Source organism: Carassius auratus, chromosome 40 (assembly GCF_003368295.1).
Source record: "Carassius auratus strain Wakin chromosome 40, ASM336829v1, whole genome shotgun sequence".
Lineage (NCBI taxonomy): Eukaryota > Metazoa > Chordata > Actinopteri > Cypriniformes > Cyprinidae > Carassius > Carassius auratus.
Genome location: NC_039282.1, coordinates 18650995 through 18677260, shown reverse-complemented (window position 1 = coordinate 18677260; position 26266 = coordinate 18650995). Strand labels below are relative to the sequence as shown.

The window sequence follows — 26266 nt, the reverse complement described above, 5'->3', positions numbered from 1 at the left end:
CGGCAGAGCCGAGAGTGTGAGAGGAATATTTAACAGATGAGAGAGAAGGAAAGCAAAGAATTCTGGGCCAAAGCAAGGGAATGACAGAACAGGCAGCAGAGATGTGTTTGCGCTAATGTGTTTGTTCAAATCCGCCAGAGAAAAGAAAACGAACACCCTAGAATCCACCAAGAATGTCTTAGTAAATTCAGTCATCAGAAAATCACAGACTTGAGTAACACCCTATCAATTAACCAGAATACTTTAAAACCTCTTAGTAGCCACTTAAGCCGTGTTTCCAACGCTGGAACTTTACCAAGGGACTTTGGGCCGTTACTTGGTGTGTTTCCACCGCAGGAACCAGGATCTAAATAAAGTTCCAGGTAAAAAAATTCCCCTCAGAAAGTCCCTGCTGGCGAGGTAGTACTTTTTCAAAGTTCCGGAACTTTCGGGGGCGGGACTTGGGCGCTATAAACATCCTGATTGGCTGAGATCACGCAGCATTTTGATTTCAACCACCACTTATCCAGTTCATTTTCAAAATATTACTATTATTGTGTCATGAAATGTAGTTTTATAAGTATTTCAGGTGAGATGTAGTTGTTTAAAACTCAGATCTGTGGTTTATTGATAAAGACAGCGCCTATTTATAAATGTGTTTCGCTGATTTCGGAGACGTAAGTTTACGCGATCAGCTTAGAGACCGTTTGATGTGTGCCACTGGCTCTGATGTCTCTTTAGCGGTCGAACATAAAATATCATTCGTTTTGGGTAAATCTAACAGGTAATCTTTGGTCTGTATTCAATTTATTTACATGTTAAAATGAAAATAAAAAAGGCAAATTTATATAATATTTAGTTTATGACTGTATATACACATATCTCTGAATTAAGTACATTTCTGCGGCTATTATTATGTTCAAATGAAAACGAAAGGAGGCAGTTGTGTTTGATATCCTATTTAGTTTTATTGTAAATATACAGAGAGGAAAATTGCAGTAGCCAAGTCGAGCTGACTGAAGTTATCATTTATGCTGCTGTTTGCAGAATCACCATATTTTGCGTCGTTACGGACATCACACTCCCGAATCAAATGCGCAAAGTCTGAACTACCGAGGATGCACATCCAAAAATTTGCGTACTTTGTATTGAGAAACGCGCGCAAACCTACGTCACCAGACTATTTGCCTAACCTTCCCTTACGAAAGGAAAATATATTTACCGATATATTTCTTAAAATATATTGTGATATATTATTATCCATTTTTATTTTCTAATATTTTATATATTTGAATACATTTAATAATATATTGATGATACATATATTATATAATATATTGCAAAATATACAAATGATTGCCGCTTTCAATATATTGCAATATATTGGAAAAAATAAATATATATTAGAATATATGCCTAATATATTACATGATATTTTCCAATATACTGCAATATATTTTTGTTTCATAAGGGTTCCCAGTACTTTAGACCGCGGTGGAAACACAGAAAGCTACAGGTCTGGGGGGAAAATAGTTCCTGGGGAAAAAAAGTTCCTGGTACAAATGTTCCGGGTTATTTCGGTGGAAACGCGGCATTTTCTAACAACTAACCAGAGCACCTTCTTATTACTGTAAAGCTGCTTCGAATCAGTTTATAATGTATAAAGCACTATATAGTCAGATGTCATTTGACTTGAATTAGCAATGTCCTAGCGACCACCCAGAAGACCCTAGCAACTAACTAGAATACCATCTTGTTTATTACTATCAAGCAGCTTTGAATCAATGTATATTGTCAAATAGATAAAAACTTGACTTGACTTAGCAATGCCCTAGAAACCACCCAGAACGGCCTAGAACACTAACACATTCACACAACCATAGCAATGCCCCAACAACCACCCAAAATACCTTAGCAATGTCCTGGCAACCACTCAGGACACCTTTTCTTTACTGTAGAAAATAAAAAATATAGTCATTTGTACTATTCTGTTTGGCGCTGCTGTCTGCACAGAAAATGCACTCTTTATATTGGTTTAATTGCTCATAGTATGTCATGTGGCATTCAACACAGGCTTGGCACAACCAATGTGTTTTCGTGGATGGGGCTTGTAGGATTACAAACATGTGAAAGTAGGAATATCCCAGATCCTCTTACGCTCTTGCTGGAGGATCTAGCACACACCAGCCCATCACGAGCGGCTCGCACATCTGCCCTCTCCTCGTTCCCGCCGCAAGCGTCTTGTAGGGTCTACAGAGATGAAACAATGGGCCCGTCTCACTGAACTCTCACAACAGTGATCATGACATGCATTAGCCCTGTCCTGCCCACAGCTTTTACCCCACAGACCAAGCGCCAACTGATTAATGATGCTCCAAGTGTGTGTGTGTCAGTGTGTGTGTGTTTGGCGCAGTTGACACAACTATTATTTTCCGTTTCCCCGTCCGTGCTGCACTCTGAGCTGGAGACGGAACGAAATCAGAACCAATACCCTTCCATGGCTTGTTGCCATAGCAACAGAATTGTCACCCGTACCAACACCACCGCCTCCCGCCAGCCTCAGATTTAGTCAGAGAGGGATGTGAACAGGCGGAGAGAGGGTTTAAAGTCAGGCCTCTGGAATTACCATGAATATCTGGTTCTGCCTCCAGGATTCTCACTGATGAAGTACCTCACACTCTCACAGACACAGGTCCAGCTGCTCAGAGTAAACCTGGGAAGAAAGAGAAACACGTTTTATGGTGTTTAATCAGTGTTGGGGAAGCTGCTTCTCATGCTCCTCGTAATCTAACATTAACTACACAACCTAACAGCAGAAAATATTTGAACAAAATATTATGAAATATTTTACGTTATATAAAATTCCATAATTGAGATAAATAATAATGATAAATGATATATATATATATATGAATTTAATTAGGGTGTTTGTTCATAATATTTCATTAAAAATTATGAAATAAAAATGCAACATATATATACTGTATAGACAGACAGATAGATAGATCTGTGTTATGTACATAGTATTAAACTTGTTATTATTTTGAATAGCTTTTATTTTGATTTTGGTGGGGTTTAACGTCATTAATTTTGTTATTTTTATTTGAGTTTTTTTTAATCTTTTTTTTTAGTTAAGTAGGTATTTCGTTTGTTTAATTTTAATCATTTTAGTGCAAAATTTTATTTCAGTTACATTTTTAATTGAAATGTTTGTGCAAGGATTTCGTGTATTTGATACAATTACCAAAAAAAGGTTTGTGATAATTTTAGTTTTGGTTTAATAACACTGATACCTAAAATTCTGAGAATCGGTTTTTGAACTGAAACATTTGCTGATTCATTTAAATGAGACTTCCTAATTCTTTAAATGAGAGAGAGTACAGTTTTACCATTGAATAAGGTGTTTAAGGTGTTTGTTTAAGGCTGTGATGGATGGATACAGAGAGAGAAAATGTCTGTAAGTGTTGAGTGATTGCTTGAGTTTCCACAGTCTCAAAAGTTTCCTGACCTGCCAATCAAAAAGACAGGAACATTTCAATGTGAGAAACCCTGTGGGTCACTCGTGTGTGTGTGTGTGTGTTTAAAGCCGTCCTATGATTGCCAGCACCCTCTGGTAAACTGTCTGACAAACTTAACAATGTCTATGTGTGTGTATATCCATCAATCTTATGTGAATGGGTCTGTTTTTCTGTCCTGTCAGATTTCACTGTCTGTGTGTGTGTGTGTGTGTGTATGCAGATGGACACAGCATGAGGTTTTGACCTCATGGATCTGATCTGCAGCAAGCCTAAACCACACACACATACCACTTAGCCTGACGTTTTTTAAGACCAAAAATAAAAAGATGAACACTAAGTGAGAGTATAACTCAAATACGCTACAAAACTAAACCCATATTTAAAGGGATAGTTCACCAAAAATGAAATTCTGTCATTTATTGTCATTCCAAACTTTCTTTCTTTCTTTCCTCTGTGGAATATGATATGTTTAGCTGAATGCTCACAGTGCTTGACTTTATACAATGAATGTGTGGACTAGGGCTGTCAAGCTAAAAAAATGCCTCAGAAAGCACTGGAAAAGAAGTCCACTTATTAACAATAAACGTTTCCTGCAGTTTTTCTGTCAAAATTTATGAAGAAATTAAGAATGTTAGTATTACTATTTTTATAATTGTAATGTAAAATAAAATAATTATTACTATATTATTTTTCTTAAATATAATTTTTAGTTTTTCGTTAAAATAATACATTATCAATATTTTTTTTTTTTTTTTTTTAATTTTTCTTTTTAATTTGTGCCAAATTGTGCAGCCCTACAGACAAGCAGTAAACCTGTTTTTCAATCACATTTAAAACCAAAATTTTTATTTTTGGTTGCTAAAATTAAAGAATTAGAAACTCAAATCATTTGACTGAAAGCCCGTGTTTAGTGATGATCGTGAGGTTATCTAAGCTCCCGCTCTGTATGTTCAGTGTTGTTTTAGCATGTGTGCTGTGTGAAGGACAGCTGTGGCCAGTGTTTTGACTGGCTGTAGTAATTGCGCTCTATTTTCAGCTCTCTCTATCTGAATGCTTGACGATCCCCCATCATGGCCTGACGTAAACGAATGGAAAGTCCACAGAAATCTCTAGTTCACTATTTACTTTTCATCTCTTCTGACACCTTCACAAACCCTGTTTACCACAAAACCCTTCATGCTGCACTTACTCTGTCCTTCAAAGCCAACGTGAGATTAAAGCAGACCCAATTTAAAGGGATAGTTCACCCAAAAATGAAAATTATGTCATTAATGACTCACCCTCATGTCGTTCCAAACCCGTAAGACCTACGCTAATCTTCAGACCACAGTTTAAGATATTTTAGATTTAGTCCGAGAGCTCTCAGTCCCTCCATTGAAGCTGTGTGTACGGTATACTGTCCATATCCAGAAAGGTAAGAAAAACATCATCAAAGTAGTCCATGTGACATCAGAGGGTCACTTAGAATATTTTAGGTTCACACACAGCTTCAATGGAGGGACTGAGAGCTCACGGACTAAATCTAAAATATCTTAAACTGTGTTCCGAAGGTGAATGAAGGTCATTAATGACATAATTTTCATTTTTGGCTAAACTAAACATTTAACTTCTTAATAGATGTTTCTGGTCTTATTGGTCTATATTACTACAAGGACAAAAAAAAAAATAAAAAAATTTTGACCTGGGAAATGTCATTTATAATTTAGAAAAATATTTTCAGTTAACCTAAAATCTTGCTTATAATAATTCCTCCTAATGTAACAACTGTCACAGCAAAAATAGGGAATAATGATTCATTTAAAAAAGAAACGTTAGCATTGGGAAGTAGAACGAGTTGTGAATCTTGTTTTCATGTTGAGGTTATCCTCTTGCTTTCTCTCTATGCCTGTTTCTGTCATTTGGCATCCAATTATCAGCCCATCTGAAGATGTCACTTCATCTACAGCCATCACAACATTTTACACATGACAGGAGAGCAGAGAAGAGATGAGAGCATATCTGGTCTGATCTGGGCTGAACAGTCACAACACAATTCATTTGGAGGTCGTAACTGTCAGAGCGGAGAGACGGATCTGATGGAGAGACGCTGGCACATGCTGACGCTGTCCTCCTGTGACCCATCTCCGTGTGTGTGTGTGTGTGTGATTTCTTTAACGTCCTCTGAGTTCCGTCACCTCATGCTGATCAGCACATGTTTGCTGTAAAACCTTGGCGTGTTTTTCTTGTTGTCATGGCAGCAACATTACTGAAGCACTCAGGTTTGATTCCAATCTTGATTTTTTTAAATATTCATGTACTGTGGCATTCAAAAGTTTGGGGTAGGTACATTTTTAAAGTGATATAAGCTCACCAAGACTGAATTTATTTAATTGAAAATACAGTAATATTGTGAAATATTGCAATTTGAAATTACAGCTTTCCATTTAAGTATTTTGTAAAATATAATTATTGATTATATATTATATATATTATATTATATTATATTATATTATATTATATTATATTATATTATATTATATTATATTATATTATATTATATTATATTATATTATATTATATTATTGATTTGAGATGTGTAATGCTGGCGTACTTATTTACAGCTCTCTCTTCATATTCATTGGGGGTCAGAGACAGTATTTTGACACTGAAAAATTGAGCACTGTACCTTTAAAGCGATAGTTAATCCATCGATCTGTCATCATTTTGTTCCTAACCAGAACGACTTTCTTTATTCCTCTGAGCTTAAATGAATGTAATATACACACACATACACACACACACATATATATTAATTTCATAATTTCATAAAACATCATATTAATTGCTGAAATTAAACAGAAATAGAAAACGATGAGCAGGCGCTCAAGCCCTGTATTTTCAGTGTTGTCAAAATAAAAGTCCCAATTCAGGCACAACATATTGGCCATTGCCAGTAAATATAAATTTCCAAATGTCAGCCAGTTTTTTTGCTATACAGTATTGTTCAAAATAATAGCAGTACAATGTGACTAACCAGAATAATCAAGGTTTTTAGTATATTTTTTATTGCTACGTGGCAAACAAGTTACCAGTAGGTTCAGTAGATTGTCAGAAAACAAATGAGACCCAGCATTCATGATATGCACGCTCTTAAGGCTGTGCAATTGGGCAATTAGTTGAATTAGTTGAAAGGGATGTGTTCAAAAAAATAGCAGTGTGGCATTCAATCACTGAGGTCATCAATTTTGTGAAGAAACAGGTGTGAATCAGGTGGCCCCTATTTAAGGATGAAGCCAACACTTGTTGAACATGCATTTGAAAGCTGAGGAAAATGGGTCGTTCAAGACATTGTTCAGAAGAACAGCGTACTTTGATTAAAAAGTTGATTAGAGAGGGGAAAACCTATAAAGAGGTGCAAAAAATGATAGGCTGTTCAGCTAAAATGATCTCCAATGCCTTAAAATGGAGAGCAAAACCAGAGAGACGTGGAAGAAAACGGAAGACAACCATCAAAATGGATAGAAGAATAACCAGAATGGCAAAGGCTCAGCCAATGATCACCTCCAGGATGATCAAAGACAGTCTGGAGTTACCTGTAAGTACTGTGACAGTTAGAAGACGTCCGTGTGAAGCTAATCTATTTTCAAGAATCCCCTGCAAAGTCCCTCTGTTAAAAAAAAGGCATGTGCAGAAGAGGTTACAATTTGCCAAAGAACACATCAACTGGCCCAAAGAGAAATGGAGGAACATTTTGTGGACTGATGAGAGTAAAATTGTTCTTTTTGGGTCCAAGGGCCACAGGCAGTTTGTGAGACGACCCCCAAACTCTGAATTCAAGCCACAGTACACAGTGAAGACAGTGAAGCATGGAGGTGCAAGCATCATGATATGGGCATGTTTCTCCTACTATGGTGTTGGGCCTATTTATCGCATACCAGGGATCATGGATCAGTTTGCATATGTTAAAATACTTGAAGAGGTCATGTTGCCCTATGCTGAAGAGGACATGCCCTTGAAATGGTTGTTTCAACAAGACAATGACCCAAAACACACTAGTAAACGGGCAAAGTCTTGGTTCCAAACCAACAAAATTAATGTTATGGAGTGGCCAGCCCAATCTCCAGACCTTAATCCAATTGAGAACTTGTGGGGTGATATCAAAAATGCTGTTTCTGAAGCAAAACCAAGAAATGTGAATGAATTGTGGAATGTTGTTAAAGAATCATGGAGTGGAATAACAGCTGAGAGGTGCCACAAGTTGGTTGACTCCATGCCACACAGATGTCAAGCAGTTTTAAAAAACTGTGGTCATACAACTAAATATTAGTTTAGTGATTCACAGGATTGCTAAATCCCAGAAAAAAAAATGTTTGTACAAAATAGTTTTGAGTTTGTACAGTCAAAGGTAGACACTGCAATTTTTTTGAACACACCCCTTTCAACTAATTGCCCAATTGCACAGCCTTAAGAGCGTGCATATCATGAATGCTGGGTCTCATTTGTTTTCTGAGAATCTACTGAACCTACTGGTAACTTGTTTGCCACGTAGCAATAAAAAATATACTAAAAACCTTGATTATTCTGGTTAGTCACATTGTACTGCTATTATTTTGAACAATACTGTACATCAGTCAACCACTGATTTTTGTCTCTTCTGAAACATTAGAGGAGCCACACTTGAAATGTGGCAAAACTGAAAAATGTATTGGCCAATGCCGATAAATAAAAATTGTTAAAAATCGGCTGATAAATTGGCCTTGATTATATATCAGTTAATCACTTATTGTTTCTTTTCTTAAACTCTAGAGAAGCCTCACATGAGGTGTGGCCAAACAGAAAAACTTACCGGCTGGTGCCGATAAAATCACCAAATATCGGCTGATATATCGGCTATATATCGGTCATCCACTAATTGTTTCTGTTCTGAAATGCTAGAAGTTCCACACTTGAGATGTAGCTGAACAGAAAAACTTACCGGCCGATGACAATAAAAATTGTCAAATATCTTTGCTATATATTGGTTAACCACTAAATGTTCCTCTTGTGAAACTCTAGCAGAGCCACATGTGAGATTAGTCAGGTAATTTTCTCCGGAGAAATATTTGAGATGCATGAGACTTATGTAAAATCTTAATTTGCTCTTCGTTTGATCTTGCTATTCGATAAACACTCAAGATTTAAAAAGATCACATTTGTTGTTGTTTTTGTCTACTGAGAGCGAAGCAGAGAGTGAGTGTTTTCTATAATGGTCTTTGTCATGGAGCAGTGGATGGGTTTTTGGGGCGCAGCTGTGTGAAAGCAAGGATAGATATGATCCTCCGCAAATAAATGAGTCCAGACCGTATCCGTCTGCCTGTTCATTTCCTTTCCTGATGGCACCAATGGAAATAAACAGAACACAAACCCAGTAAATACAGACTCGATCCAAACACAGGGGTAAATGAGTCAATCATGTTCACAGGTAGATGATGCTTATCTGCATTTATTAATAAATATAAGATATTTAATCCCACCGTGGCGAACAGGAAGCTCTTTATACACACCCACTCACAGAGAGGCTTTTTGAGGTCTGCATGTTGAAGAGCAGACGCCCACATGTGTGGCGCTTGTATGAAGTGTGAGAGGTCTGTTGTAAAGAGCCTTTCATAACACACACACATACACACACATGCTGTAAGCTCTTTCACTAGATTCTTACAACTCAGTCAAAAATTACATAAGTATGTGTGTGTCTTACAATTTTGAGTTTAGTCTTTGTGAAAGAAATTCTTCAGCAAGTAAGCAGTAAGCATTGTGCTGTTGTTCTTCCCATCTATTAGCCGTGATTATATTCTCTATTGTACCTTTCATTTAATTATTAATTACCATTTGATTTTGAACTGACCCCTCTAAAGGAATTTAATTTAACCTTTTGTGACTAATTGCTTGATAGGTTCCTCATTTGTCACTTTGCATAAAATAATCTTCTAGATGAATGCATGTAAATGTAATGTAAATGCCAATACCATGGTAAGCATTTCTTCGGTCAAAATACTAGTTATTAATTATTGTTAATAGTGCAAAAAAACTTTGGTAACTTGATTTTTTCAACACACAAAATGTTTACACTTTTGGAAGGTGATGCCATGTTAATTTATTCTAATTTCACATGCATAACTGTAGTAATTATGGTGTTTTTGTTTTGCATAATCACATTCTTTCTAGTTCTGTTGTGGCACACAGAGTAGCTCCGCCCCCACTGAAATCTCATTGGGCTAAAATTTTATAATAATATGGAAAATATGAATATTAATCATCATATATATATATATATATATTTTTTTGGCTGTGATTTTGTTGTTTTGCAATGCAATAGACTGTGTGTGTGTGTGTGTGTGTGTGTGTGTGTGTGTAAATTGCTTTAAATTTTAATAAATCTATTACATTTTACTAAATTTAAAGGTGATACCGATGTAAGAACAATAATATATTATATTTGTATATGTGTTTGTGTGTGTGTGTGTGTGTATTAATGTTTCTGCAGTGATGGGAGTTTGATTGATGAGGCTCGTCTCATTTTTAAACACCTGCTCAAACACACCCAATGCATTAATAAAGACTGACATTGTGCTCAGCTTTAAACACACAAACAATCAGTCTCTCAGATGCAGAAAAGTGCAGGTGTGACCTGTATGAGGCGCTCCATAAGAGAAAGAGAGATGAAGTCGAAAAATAGCAAATGTTTCTCTCTGTAAAACTGACCTTGTCTCTTCCAAAAGTTGCTGTCAGATTTATCAAACAGTGATAGTTCTATCGCCATGGCGATCTGTCTCCTCGTCTCCACGGGGACGGGCTTGGAGACGATGAGACAGCGATGTCTGCAGGAAGATGCCGAGAGACTGAGAGATTTTCAGTTTTCGGCTGCTGGAAAGTTCAGATTCAGAGCTGAATGGAGAAGCACGAGGAAGAGATTAAAGCTCGCTCCCTTCGGGAAAACCTGACGGAGATGTGATTAACGATCCGAGCTCAAAGTGAATGCGTTCTGCATTCGGCATGAGCTCAGAATCGACCCTGTTTACATTCTTCTAAACACACCCGTGGTGTTATTGTGCGCGATTCATTAGTTCACACGTCTCAGGAGTCAATAATCCGCTGCGAATAACAGTTCTGGTTTGTCAGAGAGCATTGTGGGAAGCTGTAATGGCTCTGGGGACAGAAAAGCTTTGGCGAAGAGAGGAAGTTGGCACTGAAATGGCATTTGTGCCCCTCTGATGACGGCCGGACACATTCTGTTAGTGTTTGTGTACGGTCACGGTTCAGTTATCTTTGCTATGCAGCACTTGTTCCAGGCGAGCGTGTGTTTGGATGATGAACTGTTGTTGGTCAGCGCTTGTTTAATCCTTCACCTTGGGATGTGACAGCGGCGTCAGCTGCCCTCCGTCTCACTCCGTCTCAGATCAGTTATAGCAAAGACTGGTTTCTTTTGGTTTTACTCCTGGTTTTATCAATAAAATGAAGACTTGTGTGTGTAAGTGTACTAAAAACTAGGATAATGTCCTTGAGAAGGTAAAAAGTCTATAGCCAAATGGAAGTGGATTTCACCAAGATTGTCTTAGAGAGGACATAATTTGATTTCATCCACTTTATCGCCTGACATGTGTCGATCCTCCACCGGTTCAGGTGCTTTTTGTTGATTTATTTTGGGACACCTCAGAGTGTAATGTATTTGCCGAGGGGTGAAGGAGGACAAGGTTTGATCCACCGGAGTAATAGAGTAACTTTTCGATTCCAGTTCATACAGAGGTTTCTGGTGTGGAGACAGTAGACATGCATTATTTCGAATCAGTTGGGTGGACTGGGACTGAGCAGAACTTAATGGACTGAAAGAAATTCAACTCTAATGAAGCTGTTTATGGTGGACTGGTGGGAGACGATGGATATCATGATTTAATGTCCTGGTTGCTTTAACAGCTAGTCGTACAGATGGGTCCTAGTCTACTCAAGAAATTTAGGTTGTCCAATTAAGTGACTTTAAGACATGTAATAGTTTACAGATACAAACATGGATAATAATCTCATCTCTTTGCCTCTCATTTAAAGGTACACTCCACTCGTGCAATCACATTGTTACTCAATAAGTGGAGAGACACTGAGCGTACTTTGCTGCATCTGTATTGTAACGGTTCTGTTCAACTCAATGAAAATGATCTTTTTCCTTCGCTTAGGATTTTCCTAGATTTTAAGGATAGTACAATGCATTGTATATTTAGAAATGGCTAATTCATTTGTGTCTGTACGGAATGTTTTTATCTGCATGCAGCTGTGGCTCTTAATGCTTTTATTTCTGTTTTAAACTCTGGTTGACTGAAACAATTTCTTATTGTTTTATGGATTGCTTATGTAATATGTTGGGAGTTTATCAGTTTTTTTTAAATAATTGACTTCTGTTTCTTTTTAAATACAACAGTATTTTTTTTATAAGTTTATTATTTTTCATTTGTTTTTATTTTAATTTATATACAGTTTTCTTACTGTATCTGTATCATGTTTATTTTATTTTTAAACTTTTAGTATTTTATTTTGTAAATAAACACTATCTCTATTATTGTTTTAGTTTAGTTTTATGACATTCATTCCTATTTAATTTTGAATTTGCCTTTTTAGTTTAAAATAGTTTTCATAATTTCTTTTTTATTTTAGTTTGACGGTTTTAATTCAGTTTGTGTTTGGTATTTATTTGTTTTCAGTTTGTCTTAGATATTATTTTATTCATTGTTTCAGTTTAGTTGTATGGCGTTTTCTAGTGTTAATTTATTTAGTTTTGGTTTTCATTTTAGTGTTTTAGGGCTGCTAATTATAAAATGAATATAGTTGCATCATTTAACAGTATTATATTTCTCAGTACAGTCTAGTGTCATTGCTCTCTATTGCTCTTGCATGTTAAATATACGTAGGTGAGCTGCAAAGGTTTCAAGGTTTATACTTAAGTCCGTGATCAAAAGTCTGAAATCTCAGTATGAACAATTCTCCTCAGAGACCAAAGTATTTAAAAAAAAATCTATTCCATCAATTAAATTTTTTGCATTTATTTTTTTATTTTATTTTATCTAATTTAATTTAGGAGAAACATCAGAGATTAAGCTGATACTGAAACATTACAGTGATCCTTTAACACACAAACACACAGTGTATCATTTTCCTTGGAATCCCCCATAAGCACAAACCCCCGATGCTGCCGCCATGGCTACAGTCTCAGCCAATCACGTCGCAGCCAGCTGTGAGGTCATCAGTCCCTCCACACAAGCACACAGGGTGTCAGATGAGTTTGCCCACAATGATGCCATCTGCACCCTGAGTGTGTGTGTGTGTGTGTGTGTGTGTGTGTGTGTGTGCTCATTTGCACTAGTTTCATTACCGAGGTGACTGTCCTTCTCTGTCCTGACTGAAGTGTGTGTTGTGAAGCAACGTGATTTGATGTCTGTGTTTTGTATTAAGTTTAACCCCGGGTTGATTTCTCCAGCTGACCTGTCGGCAAGGATGTAATTGAGTTAGCAAACACACACACACATTCACACACAAGCTCTGTAACAAACCCTAGTGAGCTGCCTTACTCTATTTGTTTGGTGCTTGAGATGCTGCCTATGAGGAACATTGCAGTTCTGAAGCCCATTAGGATTAAGCTTTAAAATCATACATGCACAAACTTGCAAATGTGCAATTTTGATGTTATATATAACATATGAACTCATAAATCACCTCTAGTCAGTCTTCTTGTGTGGTTTAGTGAAATAAATAATCCAATGCCGTATGATGGTGTATTATATATAATTATAATATTAATATGATATATTATTATATAATGTAATATTCAATTTAGTTTATTTATTTATTTGATTTTTAATTATTTTAATGTAATTCGTTTTGGATTTTCTATATATACAATTTATTATAAAATAAATAATGCATTCATATTTTAAACAAAATAATATGTCTGTATTTTAAAAAATAAATGGTATTTTTAATGTTTTTTATTTTTTATCATTTATATTAATAAAAATTAATTTGACATACTCTAAACAAAATAATGTATGTCAGTTTTATTTTCTTGATTAATTGTTTATTATTAATGTTATAAAATGTTAATAATGTTTATTTATTTACTTTTTTATTATTATTCTTATGAAAAAATAAAATTATGTTTTATTTTATTTTTAATTAACTTTGAAATATATTATATTTGTTTTAAGTTCATTAGGATTTGGCTACAAAATCATACATTCACAATCTCTTAATTATTAAATGTGTGCAACTTTGACATTGTATATAACATATAAACTCATAAATCACTTCTAGTCTTAATGTGTAATTTAGTGCATAGTTATCATAGAAACGATTCAGTGGTGTATGATCTGTATGATTCAGTCTTTCACACACACACACACACACACACACACACACACACACACACACACACACACCCCTATACACTTACATACAGATGCATGTGAGATTTTCACATGAACAATTATCAGTCTTTTAAAAATATGCCTCTAGTTGTCATGGTTACTGGGGAAACTGGCAGTGCAGGCAGAGAAAAATAATGAGTCATTTGTGTGCGGGTGTTCATTTAATTGGCAATTTGTATCTACTTTGTATCAAAACTATTTAATTTGTCCAAATGTATCCGTGTACGTTACGGGAAGGCTTCACGCTGCTGAACCGAATGTTTCAGCCTGATGCTGCCAAAATCACACACACACACACACACACACACACACACACAGAGAGAGAGAGAGAGAGAGAGAGAGAGAGAGAGAGAGAGGCTCAGTTCCAAAACATAGCCTTGCTGTCTGCTGCCTACATAGGGAACCACCTTCTAAGGCAACACCCTTAATTTTATGCAATCTCACAAGTGACTAACTTGAAATGCTGTTATCAAGTTGTTAGTAAGCATATAAATTAATATATATATATGAAAATATACAAGAAAATGTCTTTTTTAGTTTCGTTTGACTGAATAATTTTTAAGTGCATTGATAATCAACATTTTTCTCTCTATCTATAATGTTGGATGGATGTTTCCCACTGAAATTGTTGCATTATTAGAAATTATTAATATTATTAATAATAACAAAATTAATTCTATATATTTCTATGTCTTTATCATTACTGAAATTATTATTATTAATATTGATGTATTTTATGCTGTTTATTTATTTTATTTTATATTATTATTTATTTACATTTTATTTTTATTTTATTTTTGATAGTTTTGGATAATATACTTATGTATATTTTAATAGTATATATTACAATTATTTTCAAAATTATAAATTTAATTTTTTATATTTTTTTAAAATACTATGTTTGTTATTATTGATTATTATATTTTATATTGATTTTTTTTTTTATTAGCTTTGGAGTTATTTTATTATATTTGTCATCTTGGATACATTTTTCCCACTGATCTTGTTGCAATGCATGCTGTGGTTCTCTAAAAAGGATGCATGTGATGTCATGACTTTGCACACTGACTGGTTCTCTCCTTCTCAGTGACGGCTGGGCGGACCGCTACGACGTCACAGATGGCTACGTGCGCGAGGCCGCCGGTGGGATCACCATAAAGCTGCAGTCCCCAGACGTGAAGTGGTTTGATGATTATTACCTGAAACTACGTCCCGAAAACAACCTGAGAAACCCCTGGTTCCCTGAGTTCTGGCAGCACCGCTTCCACTGCCGGCTGAAGGGACACCCGCAGGAGAACAACAAATACAACCGCACCTGCGGGAGTAAGTGACCACAGCACTAAAACAATTCAAATTAACCTGTCTGAAGTCTCCATTTGTGTCCTCGTGTGCTCCCTCGATGACGTTTAGCCGTTTGAGAAGAAGAACAGTAGTCAAAGAAAAGCAAATCCTCTCTCTCTCTCTCTCGCAGACAGAAACATGATTGCGTTCTTTCATCCAGACTTCTTCTTCAGATATCACACCTTCCATTAGTCTCGCTGTCTTTCATTGGCTCCATTTATCTGAGCTTCTGCTTGAGTTCAAAGAAACTTTTTCAAATGATACCATTATAAAAAAAAAAACTGAACAAAGAACAACCTCTGAAACAGGAATCAGAACTGTTTGCTCATAAACCCGCATGAGCAGACAAACAGAGAGCAACAGTTTGGACAGAGATGTTGCTTTAATGTCGGTTCAAAACTGAACATTTCAATCAGTGCGTGCCGAGGGGATCAGACATTTCTACATGAAATAAAATTTGCTGCGCAGTTCATAATCACAAACACAGTCTAATACACAAACATTTAGCCTTTTCAAGAACAGTCGAATCTATTTGATGAAGTTATAAAATAATAAGTGATAAAATACTCTTTGTGGAGTAGTTTGTTTTTGTTTTTGTTTTCTTCAATTTCTTTTATGTTGCGAAACAATTTGAATGAATATATATATATATATATTGCATTTGTAATTTGGGGATATTATTTTTTATTAATATACCAAACTGGCACAAATGCTCCCAAATGTATTTTGGGGTCACCAGTGTTTGGAATAACGACGTTTAAAAGAACGGCGTTAGGTAACGACGTTATTTTTTCAGTAACGCGGTAATCTAACTAATTACTTTTCCCGTTGTTACCATGCCGGTGACGTTACTGAACGTTAAATGCGGTGCGTTACTATGCATTGATTTAATAAACTATGCAATCCGAACGGACCCCTGGCTCACACAGTGAGTGTGGAGGTGGGTTAATGACGAGATAAGCAGTTGTGATTGGCTAAGGCAGAGTCATGTGTTTCATGGTAGCCAATCAGAGCCAGTGTTTTTACACACATGCCTGCACACGTGGCTATGCCAGTGGCGCCAAACACACACACACACACACACACACGCAAACACACACGCAACAGCTACACAGAGATTCGCAGCAGAGATGGCGAGTCAGGAGCAATCCGATGAAAGTTGGCATTTTCAAGGTGAAGATATAAATACTACTTCAAATTCATTGTGGTCAGAGGCAAGAACGTGCATGTAATGTGTACATGTAATGTGTGACACGCATCTACAAAGCTAGTGGTCAAAAACACTTTTCTTACAAAGATAATACTTGCAATAAATATTGAAAGTTATGTACCTGTCTGTTCTACTCATTTTAACTGACTTGTGAAAACTGCAAAAAAAAAAAAGTACAAAATCTCTGATATGTAGCAACCTTTTTTTTTTTTTTTTTTTTTTTTACAGTAACACAAATAGTTACTTTCCCTGGTAACGAGTTAATTTTATTATAGAGTAATTCAGTTACTAACTCAAGTTACTTTTTGGAACAAGTAGTGAGTAACTATAACTAATTACTTTTTTTAAGTAACGTTCCCAACACTGGGGGTCACGCAAATTATGTGACCAAAAGTTTCGAACCTTGTTAGTTTTTTGCTGCTGCTGTAAATCAAGTAGCTACTGCCAATACATTCGCCGATTCGGTGCACAAGTAGCATATTATAACCCTTAGCAGATCTATACAGGTGGAGCTGGGGAAGGTGGAGGGTTTCAGGAAGCCGTCTAAATGTAAAGCAGCAAGCTGCTCATTGGCTGCGTAAGCAACATGAACAAATCAGCTTGTGTCAAGTAGGTTAACGCTGTGAATATCATCCATCCCAATCATTAACCCCAATTTCCTCCTCCTCCTTCTCTCTCAGAGCGGGATTCTCTGCGTCAGCAGTACGCACAGGACACCAAGATGGGGTTCGTGATTAATGCCATCTATAGCATGGCCTACGGCCTCCACAACATGCAGAAAGCTCTGTGTCCCGGTATGGTGGGATTGTGTGATGCCATGTGGCCAATCGATGGTGCAAAGCTCCTGGAGTTCCTCATGAAGACCAACTTCTCTGGAGTGTCCGGGGAACACATTTATTTTGACGAGAACGGAGATTCACCTGGGAGGTACCAGACCAATCCAATCTAATCCAATAAATAAGATAATCAATCTGCCAATCAATCAAACAGTCACTTAGTCAATGAATGGATCAATGCATCATTAGACTGATGAATCCATCCTTCATTTCCATTCATCTTCATTTCAGTGCACTCAATCGATGCTACTAACTGTGTTCATAGTTACGTGATCATGAACTTTAAGAAGATGGGGAAAGATTACTTCGACTACACGAACGTGGGGAGCTGGGACAACAGCGGACTGCAGATCAATGACGACGAGATCTGGCCCAACAAAGACGACATTATTAAATCAGTGTGCAGTGAACCCTGCGATAAAGGTCAAATCAAGGTCAGGAGACAGCGAGCTGCTTATTTACCCCAATAGTGTTGTGTAGTGATTAATGCTAATGGTTAATAATTGTGTTTTTGTTGATAAATATACTGGAGTAACAGGTAAAATCCAACAGATTCAACTGGTTTGGCTTCAGGACACATTTTGCAGTGACAATCAAGTGGTGACTGTAAAATTAAAAGCATGGCTCTTTGATGTCTAAGTGAATTTTGATGGTTTAATCTTTAATGCATCATGCGTTCCAGTTTTTCCAGTCATGTTTGTTGCACTTGGACCTTTATTTCATGTAATCTGGATCTGGAATCTTTTCTTTATTTTGTGCAGTTTTATTCATTGTTTTTTAGGACAAGGGCCTTTTGTACAACCCATAAATGTTGACACTGGTGTAATTCAGTGCACCCCTTGATGTCCAGAGTAAAACTAGTTAAGAACCACTTTTTGTTGCTTTTGTTTCATGTCAACAACAAAAGAAGTTTAAAAATAATATAAAACATAAAAGTTTTTTTTAATATTATTAATATTTTCATCAATTTTATCCAATATAATGTAATTTACAATATTATACAATGCAGTATTATTTACAATATACTTACAATATTAAAAAGCTATTTTAAAAGTAAATAAACGTTCTAAAAGTAAATGTAATATTTATATTTACTACACATGTATATACTACAAAAAAATATATATTTTGATTTTCTAAAATATTATAAGTTATATATTTTTTATATTATAATGAAACAATTTCCTCCGATTTTTATAGTATTATAATATTTATATACACAATTTATCCACTTCACCATTACCTGGAGCATCACAATTGTGAATCATAGGCAGAACATGATAATACAATTTTATGTTTCCTTTATATTTATTTAATGTATTTTCTTCTGAATTATTTAATCTTTTAATTAAAATTATGCAGTATAGTATAAGTTATATAATATTTTAGAAAAGAACACATTTTAGTAAATAAACACTGCAAAAGTTAAAAGTTTTCTAAAATAGTATAAGTAGAATATTATTAGTTAGATATTTAAAATATTATAAGGAAAGGTTTTTTGTGCAAATATTTACAGTTAGTGTACTGTTATCATCTGGTGAATCATAGGCGAAACCAACGAATAAAAATAAGTTAATAAAATTAGGTTAAAACATGATATAAAAGAAAATCTAATGTTTATATTTGCTTTATATTTATTTAATATATTTATTTGTTTTCTGAAATATTTAATATTTTAATTACAATTATGTAATATAATAGCTAATAATATAATAGCTAATATTTTAGAAAAAAACATTTTAGTAAATAAACACTACAAAAGTTTAGTTTTTCTGAAATATTATAAGCAGAATATTACGAGCTATATATTTAAAATAATGTGTGGAAATGTTTAGTTAATAATTAGAAAATAATGTTCAGTTTATGTTTATAGTAAGTGTTTTATATACATAATTTATCTACTTTTCGATGAATGTAAAACATAAATTGACTTACTATTATCATCTGGTGAATCATAAGAAAAACCAACAAATAAAAACAAGTTAATAAAATGAAGTTAAAACATGATATAAAAGTAAATCTAATGTTTATATTTGCTTTATATTTATTAAATATATTTATTTATTTTCTTAAATATGTAATCTTTCAATTAAAATTATGCAATATAATATAATTTATATAATATGTATAATATTTTAGAAAAAAAAACATTTTAGTTAAACACTACAAAAGCGGAGTTTTTCTAAAATATTATAAGTAGAATATTATAAGTTATATATTTTTTTAAATATTATGAAGTTTTTACTTTTCCATGACTCACTGCCACCTTTCTGTGTCACAACCCTGCAGCTGAGAATCTGTTTTCTATCCTGATGTGATTATCTCGTCCGCAGGTGATCCGTAAAGGAGAGGTCAGCTGCTGTTGGACATGCACTCCCTGTAAGGAGAACGAGTTTGTTTTTGACGAGTACACGTGTCGCGCGTGTGAGCTTGGATCATGGCCCACCGATGACCTCACTGGTGAGTCCACAAACACATCAACCCACTGACGGATAAAGACTGCAGCGTAAAGATCAGAAAGATGACACAGATGCATCTGACCCCGATTCTCCTGCGTTCACTGCCATCTTTTATCCGTCTCTATTCATGTCCAGTTTAGTAAATCTAATTCTGTAAAGTGCTGGAGCTCCGGCCACACACCGATACTCAAATACAAATCTAACATTTCATGGAGTGTCAGATCTCCAATCACGACCAAAACAAGTTATTTGCAAAGTGCATGATTGCATCTCTCTTAAATTGCCAGTAATAGAAAGAGAAGGAAATAAAGAGAGAGATGTGTGCTGAAGAAAGCAAATGCATTTCAATAAATCATTTCAGGGAAAAGCGAATACACACACTCATTGAGTTAAAAGGTTAACAGCATCAGAACCGTCTGAGCTGAAATGATCAAATCTGTCTCTGTGATCAGCCCACACATTTTATTAGCGCATATTTATACAATCAGATAGAAAGAAAGAAACATACAGCCAATATTATCAAGTACTGTACACTGCAACACCCTCTTCCATTATATTGCTATTTTTTCGCCACACTCAACTGATAATAGTTAATAAATACTTTTTCCATTTCCAGGGCATAATTTTCAAGAGTATAACATTATTATAGTAAATATTTATATAGATTGTTACGATGTCACAAGATAAATATTCTATTTACGTTTTTAGTATGTTTATGTACTATAAAAATAATCAAATATTTTTGATTTATAAAATATTTTATTTACTAGAAATAATTGCAGTCTCTATAAAACAATTTCTTAAAGGTATAAAATATGCTTATTAAATGTTACATATATATCTATATATAAAATACAGTATTATATAATATATAAGATTTTAGAAAATATTTATATTACATATCAATTTAATGTTTATTTGTAAAGTCTGTTTTTTACAATAACATTTTAAAATATGTTTGCTTTCTAAAATTTATATTTTGTCCAATAGAAATTGCTCATTTTAAGTGCTGTCTCTATTAATTTTTTTTTTTAAATCCTTAACATTTAAGAAAATGTAAGTAATTTCACATTTATTTTACTGATTATAACAAAAACTTTAAACATTTTTTTTAAACATATTTCCTACTGACACACTTCAGCAAAATATAGAAATAACAGACTTAAAACCATTTTTGGTTGGTGAAAATTCTAGTGGCCTAAGACTTTTACACAGCCCGTATATTTATATATTTTAAAAAATTAAATCCATTTTCTTCCATTGTTTCAGGATGTGACCCCATCCCAGTGAAGTATTTGAGGTGGGGTGACCCTGAGCCCATCGCAGCCGTGGTCTTCTCCTGCTTGGGCCTGATGGCCACGTTCTTCGTCACCTCTGTCTTCATCATTTACCGTGACACTCCGGTGGTGAAGTCGTCCAGTCGCGAGCTGTGCTACATCATTCTGGCAGGCATCTGTCTGGGCTACCTGTGCACCTTCTGTCTTATCGCCAAACCTCATGTCATCTACTGCTACCTACAGCGGCTGGGCATCGGGTTATCGCCCGCTATGAGCTACTCGGCCCTCGTCACCAAGACCAATCGCATCGCTCGGATCCTGGCCGGCAGCAAGAAGAAAATCTGCACCAAGAAGCCTCGCTTCATGAGCGCCTGCGCCCAGCTGGTGATCGCTTTCCTGCTGATCCTCTTGCAGCTGGGCATCATCGTGGCTCTCTTCATGATGGAGCCTCCTGACGTCATCCACGACTATCCCTCCATCCGCGAGGTCAACCTCATCTGCAACACCACCAACTTAGGCGTAGTGGCGCCACTGGGCTACAACGGCCTCCTCATCATGAGCTGCACCTTCTACGCCTTCAAGACGCGCAACGTTCCCGCCAATTTTAACGAAGCGAAGTACATCGCTTTTACCATGTACACCACCTGCATTATCTGGCTGGCCTTCGTGCCCATTTACTTCGGCTCGAACTATAAGACCATCACCATGTGCTTCTCCGTCAGCCTGAGCGCCACTGTGGCTCTGGGCTGCATGTTCGTTCCGAAGGTTTACATTATCCTGGCTAAACCAGAGAGGAACGTCCGCAGCGCGTTTACTACATCAACAGTGGTGCGCATGCATGTGGGAGATGGAAAATCATCATCCGCGGCCAGCCGGTCCAGCAGTCTGGTCAATCTATGGAAGAGACGAGGATCGTCGGGAGAGACACTCAGGTGTGTTGAATTGTGCACCAATAGTTTTAAAAAGGTACCTTTTACTAATAAACATCCTTTAGGGGTAAATAAGGTACAAAGGTGTATCTTTTGAAAGGATACTGCCTCTAGTGACAGCTTTTGTACCTTTTTTCTGAGAGTCTAGATTTGCATTTCTTAAAGGAAACTTCAATGCATTCATAGCACGAAATACATAGTGTTAAAATTTCAGGTTTTATGCTTCGGTTCTGTCGCTCTGTTGTTGTCATAACATTAAATGCACATCTTTTTGTGTGGTAATGATGGACCTGTTAAGTTATTGACATCCATAAAAAGAGAGTGTTTACCTTAGACGACCTGTGATTATAGGAATGAATGTATTCAGTGTGTCTGCTCACACTGCCACAAAATATCTATGTTCACATATGCTACATAACGCATAGATAAATAGAACCATAAATATTAGTTTATTCATTTTACATTTGTGTGCTTAATATAAAATTACTGTAAAATCTTTCTTAAATACTTTTTTTTCTTTTAATTTGCAGGGAAATATTTGAATAGTTCCTGTTTTGGTTCATATTTTTATAATGATAATAGTTATTACTATTACTATTATTATTGTTATTTATGCTTTTTTAACATCATTTTTATTATTATTATTATTATTATTATTATTATTTGTGAATGAAGCACAGCATGCTTGGAGCTTTTTTAAAACTGTGTTTTAAACCATGATCGCAATTTTTATCAGAAAAATCACAATTATCATTTTTTTCCAAAAAATGTTGTGCCCCGATAGATAGATAGATAGATAGATAGATAGATAGATAGATAGATAGATAGATAGATAGATAGACAGATAGATAGATATAGATTGATAAATACAATTGCATTTTAAATCACAATAACATTTTTTATCACAAAAAACCCAATTCCATTTTTTTACCAATTTTCCAAATTGTGTTGCCCCTCATAGATAGATAGATATGAACAGAAATAGTGATGTTATTTGCACTGGAGTAATTTTGCAATCATTTTAACTGAATGTATTATTTTAAATGCTGTTTCAGCTCTAATGGGAAGTCGGTGACGTGGGCCCAGAATGAGTGCAGTTCCAAAGGTGGCCACCTGTGGCAGCGTCTCTCCTTCCACATTAAGAAGCGTGAAAGCAACCAGACGGCCGTGATCAAACCTTTCTCCAAAACGTCTGAGGGACGCTACTGCGGAGGCAGCGACATCAACACCGACAACAGTAACAACAAGATGCTCTACGAGGTCACCGAAGTGGAGGAGCGCTACCCCATTAGCTACCGGCCCCACACACCCTCACCGATCAGCACTGTGACCCAGAGAGCAAGCATCGCTTTATCACACAGCGCCGGCGCCACCAACTCCCAGGTCATGAGCGTCTCTACGTACATGTGTCAGCCTCCACACCGGGGCAGCAATGGTGGAAGTGCGTCACAGGGCTCTTTGATGGAGCAGATTAGCTGCGTGGTGAACCGCTTCACTGCTAACATCAGCGAGCTCAATAGCATGATGCTCTCCAACTCTCCTCCAGGGAGCCCTGTGGGTTTGTCCACCAGCGCGTCCGCACATGCTCAATCTGTGGAGCCCTGCTCCGCTCCGCCCTACCGCCTGTCCCGAGAGATTTCCATGCCGACAACCATGACGACCTACGCTGAGATCCAGCCGCTCCCTCCGGTGGAGTCTAACGTGGGTCGCCCCACCCCTCCCTGCCCACTTTCTGGTTCATCACGACTCAAAACCTCGCCCACGACAAGTGGGAAGGAGCTAAAAGGGGGCGTGTCCTCAGCTCTGGAGTCGCCGCCCAATCAGCAGGAACTTGAGGAACTGCTAGCGTTGACTCCGCCCTCCCCCTTCAGGGACTCCGTCGGGTCGGGCAGCGGCTCGCCGAGTTCTCCCTCTTCTGATACCGAAATGTCCGCTCTTCCACCCATCCCAAAATACGAGTGCCTGGTGCTCCGACACTACAGCCAGAGTTCGTCTTCGTTATGAGGACGACAGATGGAAGAATGACGTAATTCACTCCGGCGGAGATGGCTTGAGTGTGTGTGTTTACATGTTCTCACCTTCGGACCAATGCAAAACAGGGCCCTGTGGAGGAATATCTCCAGCATCAGACCTGCAGTTGAATCAAAACGGTGTCTAATCGTTTCATCTAGTTGGCGTTCCGTTGGTCCATTTTGGTAGTGGCCTTAAACAAACATGGCTTTCATCTAATTAGTGCTGTTTTTATGATGACTACAGTATGTTGTTGTGCCCCCAACAGGACGGAGGTGGACGGACACCCAACCTGGGACATTCCCATACACGGACATTACAAGCTATTTTGCTACGTTCATCATCAAACAATGAGATTATTAAGGGCTGGGAAAAGGCACGGCAGCAAAGGGAAAAGTCTGTATAATTACATGTTGAGTAATCTTTAGCTCATACACTCGTACGCGACTGCTAGTGCGCTGTAATAATTGAAGAGTGCGAGGTGAAGTCTCCGATGCTTTCTGAGATTTAAACGCAATCTTTGAACAAAGTGCTTTGTTTGATGTACTACAGGACAGCGTGAGAGAGCAAACAGACCGATAGTCAGACACATCAGTCATTGTCCATGATTTTCTCCTTATTCTCTCTTTTCACCTTGTTCTTCCAGTTTCTTCCCATTTTTCTACCTGCCTTTTTCAGGAACTAATATATTGGTGAATCTCATGGAAGCTGTCAAGGTTATATATCATTCATTCATTCATTCATTCATAAATAAATAAATAAATAAATGAATATATGCATTTATGCATATAGCAAAAACAAAAATTATTTTAGGACAATTTGTTATTTTTTATTGTATTAATTTTTTATCTTTATTATTATTATATTATTTTAATTTTTATATTGGGTCAATATTAAAAAAAATACATGAAAACTACAATTATATTAAAATATGCTATATTTTATTTTATTTGAAGGTTTATTGATTTATAATAAATAGTCGATTTTATAGATTTATTTGCAAATGTGGGTTTTGAAATGTAACCTGAACATGACTTCATGAGATTCATCTGAATGTTATTTATTTATTTATTTATTTTTATTGTTACCAATCTCCTTCCCAAATCATTGTGGTACCATGATACAATGATGGTACCAGATGATGGTAATACCATGACACTCTAAGAATACCATAGTAATTATATGGTAGTGGAAGAAGTCCCATCACCCCTAACAAACTAGTTCACTGTGGTTCATCATTGAACTGAAGCGAATCAAATCACTCAGTGAACAACGTTTTGGTCCAGTCAACATGGAACGAAAATGCACCGTTTACTTTCTTAATACACATTCCTGGTGTTATTTTAAACAATTAATATGTTATTCCAAAGAGAAATAACTTGCTCCACCTCTGAAATGATCTACAAATAATGCCATTACAGAAGTATAATGGGCTGCACATGGCGTTTCATGTTGTCCTTAATTAAATTATAGGGCTTTTTATGTAATCTTAAAGATGTAAAAAAAAGTTTATTTTCCTGAACCTCTATCTATCTATCTATCTATCTATCTATCTATCTATCTATCTATCTATCTATCTATCTATCTATCTATCTATCTATCTATCTCTTTCGTTCTATGGTTCTATCATTCTCTCGTTGTTCTATTGTTCTCTCTATTAGGTTTTGAATTATAAAGAATATGAGTTATGAGTTCACCATGAAGCCATTCTATTCATTTTGATTTATCGTTCCTATTGATTGTGTAAATATCAAGGGCATGCGCAGAGCAACAAGTCTAGTAAAGTTTTAACAGTGATTTATCCTCAAACCTGAACAATCGCAGTAATCTTACATGGATTACACAAGGATGGAATACCAGAAGATTTTACGAGTCTAAAGATGTCTTTTTTGTATCATTCCCTTGTGTACAGAACGTGCTTAGATGAATGTGAGGCTATTCAAGTGTTAAGCAATTATATGAAAAACAAAAAAGTGAGATTTACAAGTAATATTTATCTTAATAGAGCTTTTAGTGCCAAAGGGGGGAGGGGAGGGTGATGGGACGAAATGTGTGTTTTTCGTAACATAATGATATGAATAGTTTTTATGGTGATGAGTATTCTTTTTATATATTATAAATATATATTATAAATATACCAGACTTTGGGACTCAAAGCAATACAAACCATACGCATATACAAAGCACATCGGCTTTATGCGATATTTGTGCCACATCAAGTTTTTTAATCATTCTGAAACTTCTTTCTGTGAATGAGAACTACTCTTGCATCCTATTTCGGGG

The 26266-nt window shown here is 36.0% G+C and overlaps 1 protein-coding gene across 1 annotated transcript in view; it reads left to right on the top strand.

Moving 5' to 3' along the window:
* The window catches only part of LOC113058768 (metabotropic glutamate receptor 5-like), a 46899-nt gene extending 22194 nt beyond the window's left edge, over positions 1-24705 (top strand). The window contains 6 exon segments of the mRNA XM_026226966.1: positions 15009-15244; positions 17153-17399; positions 17574-17742; positions 19642-19768; positions 21037-21976; positions 23029-24705. Of these exon segments, the coding sequence (XP_026082751.1) occupies positions 15009-15244; positions 17153-17399; positions 17574-17742; positions 19642-19768; positions 21037-21976; positions 23029-23977 (2668 nt within the window). The 3' untranslated portion in view covers positions 23978-24705.
* The last annotated feature ends 1561 nt before the right edge of the window (positions 24706-26266 follow it).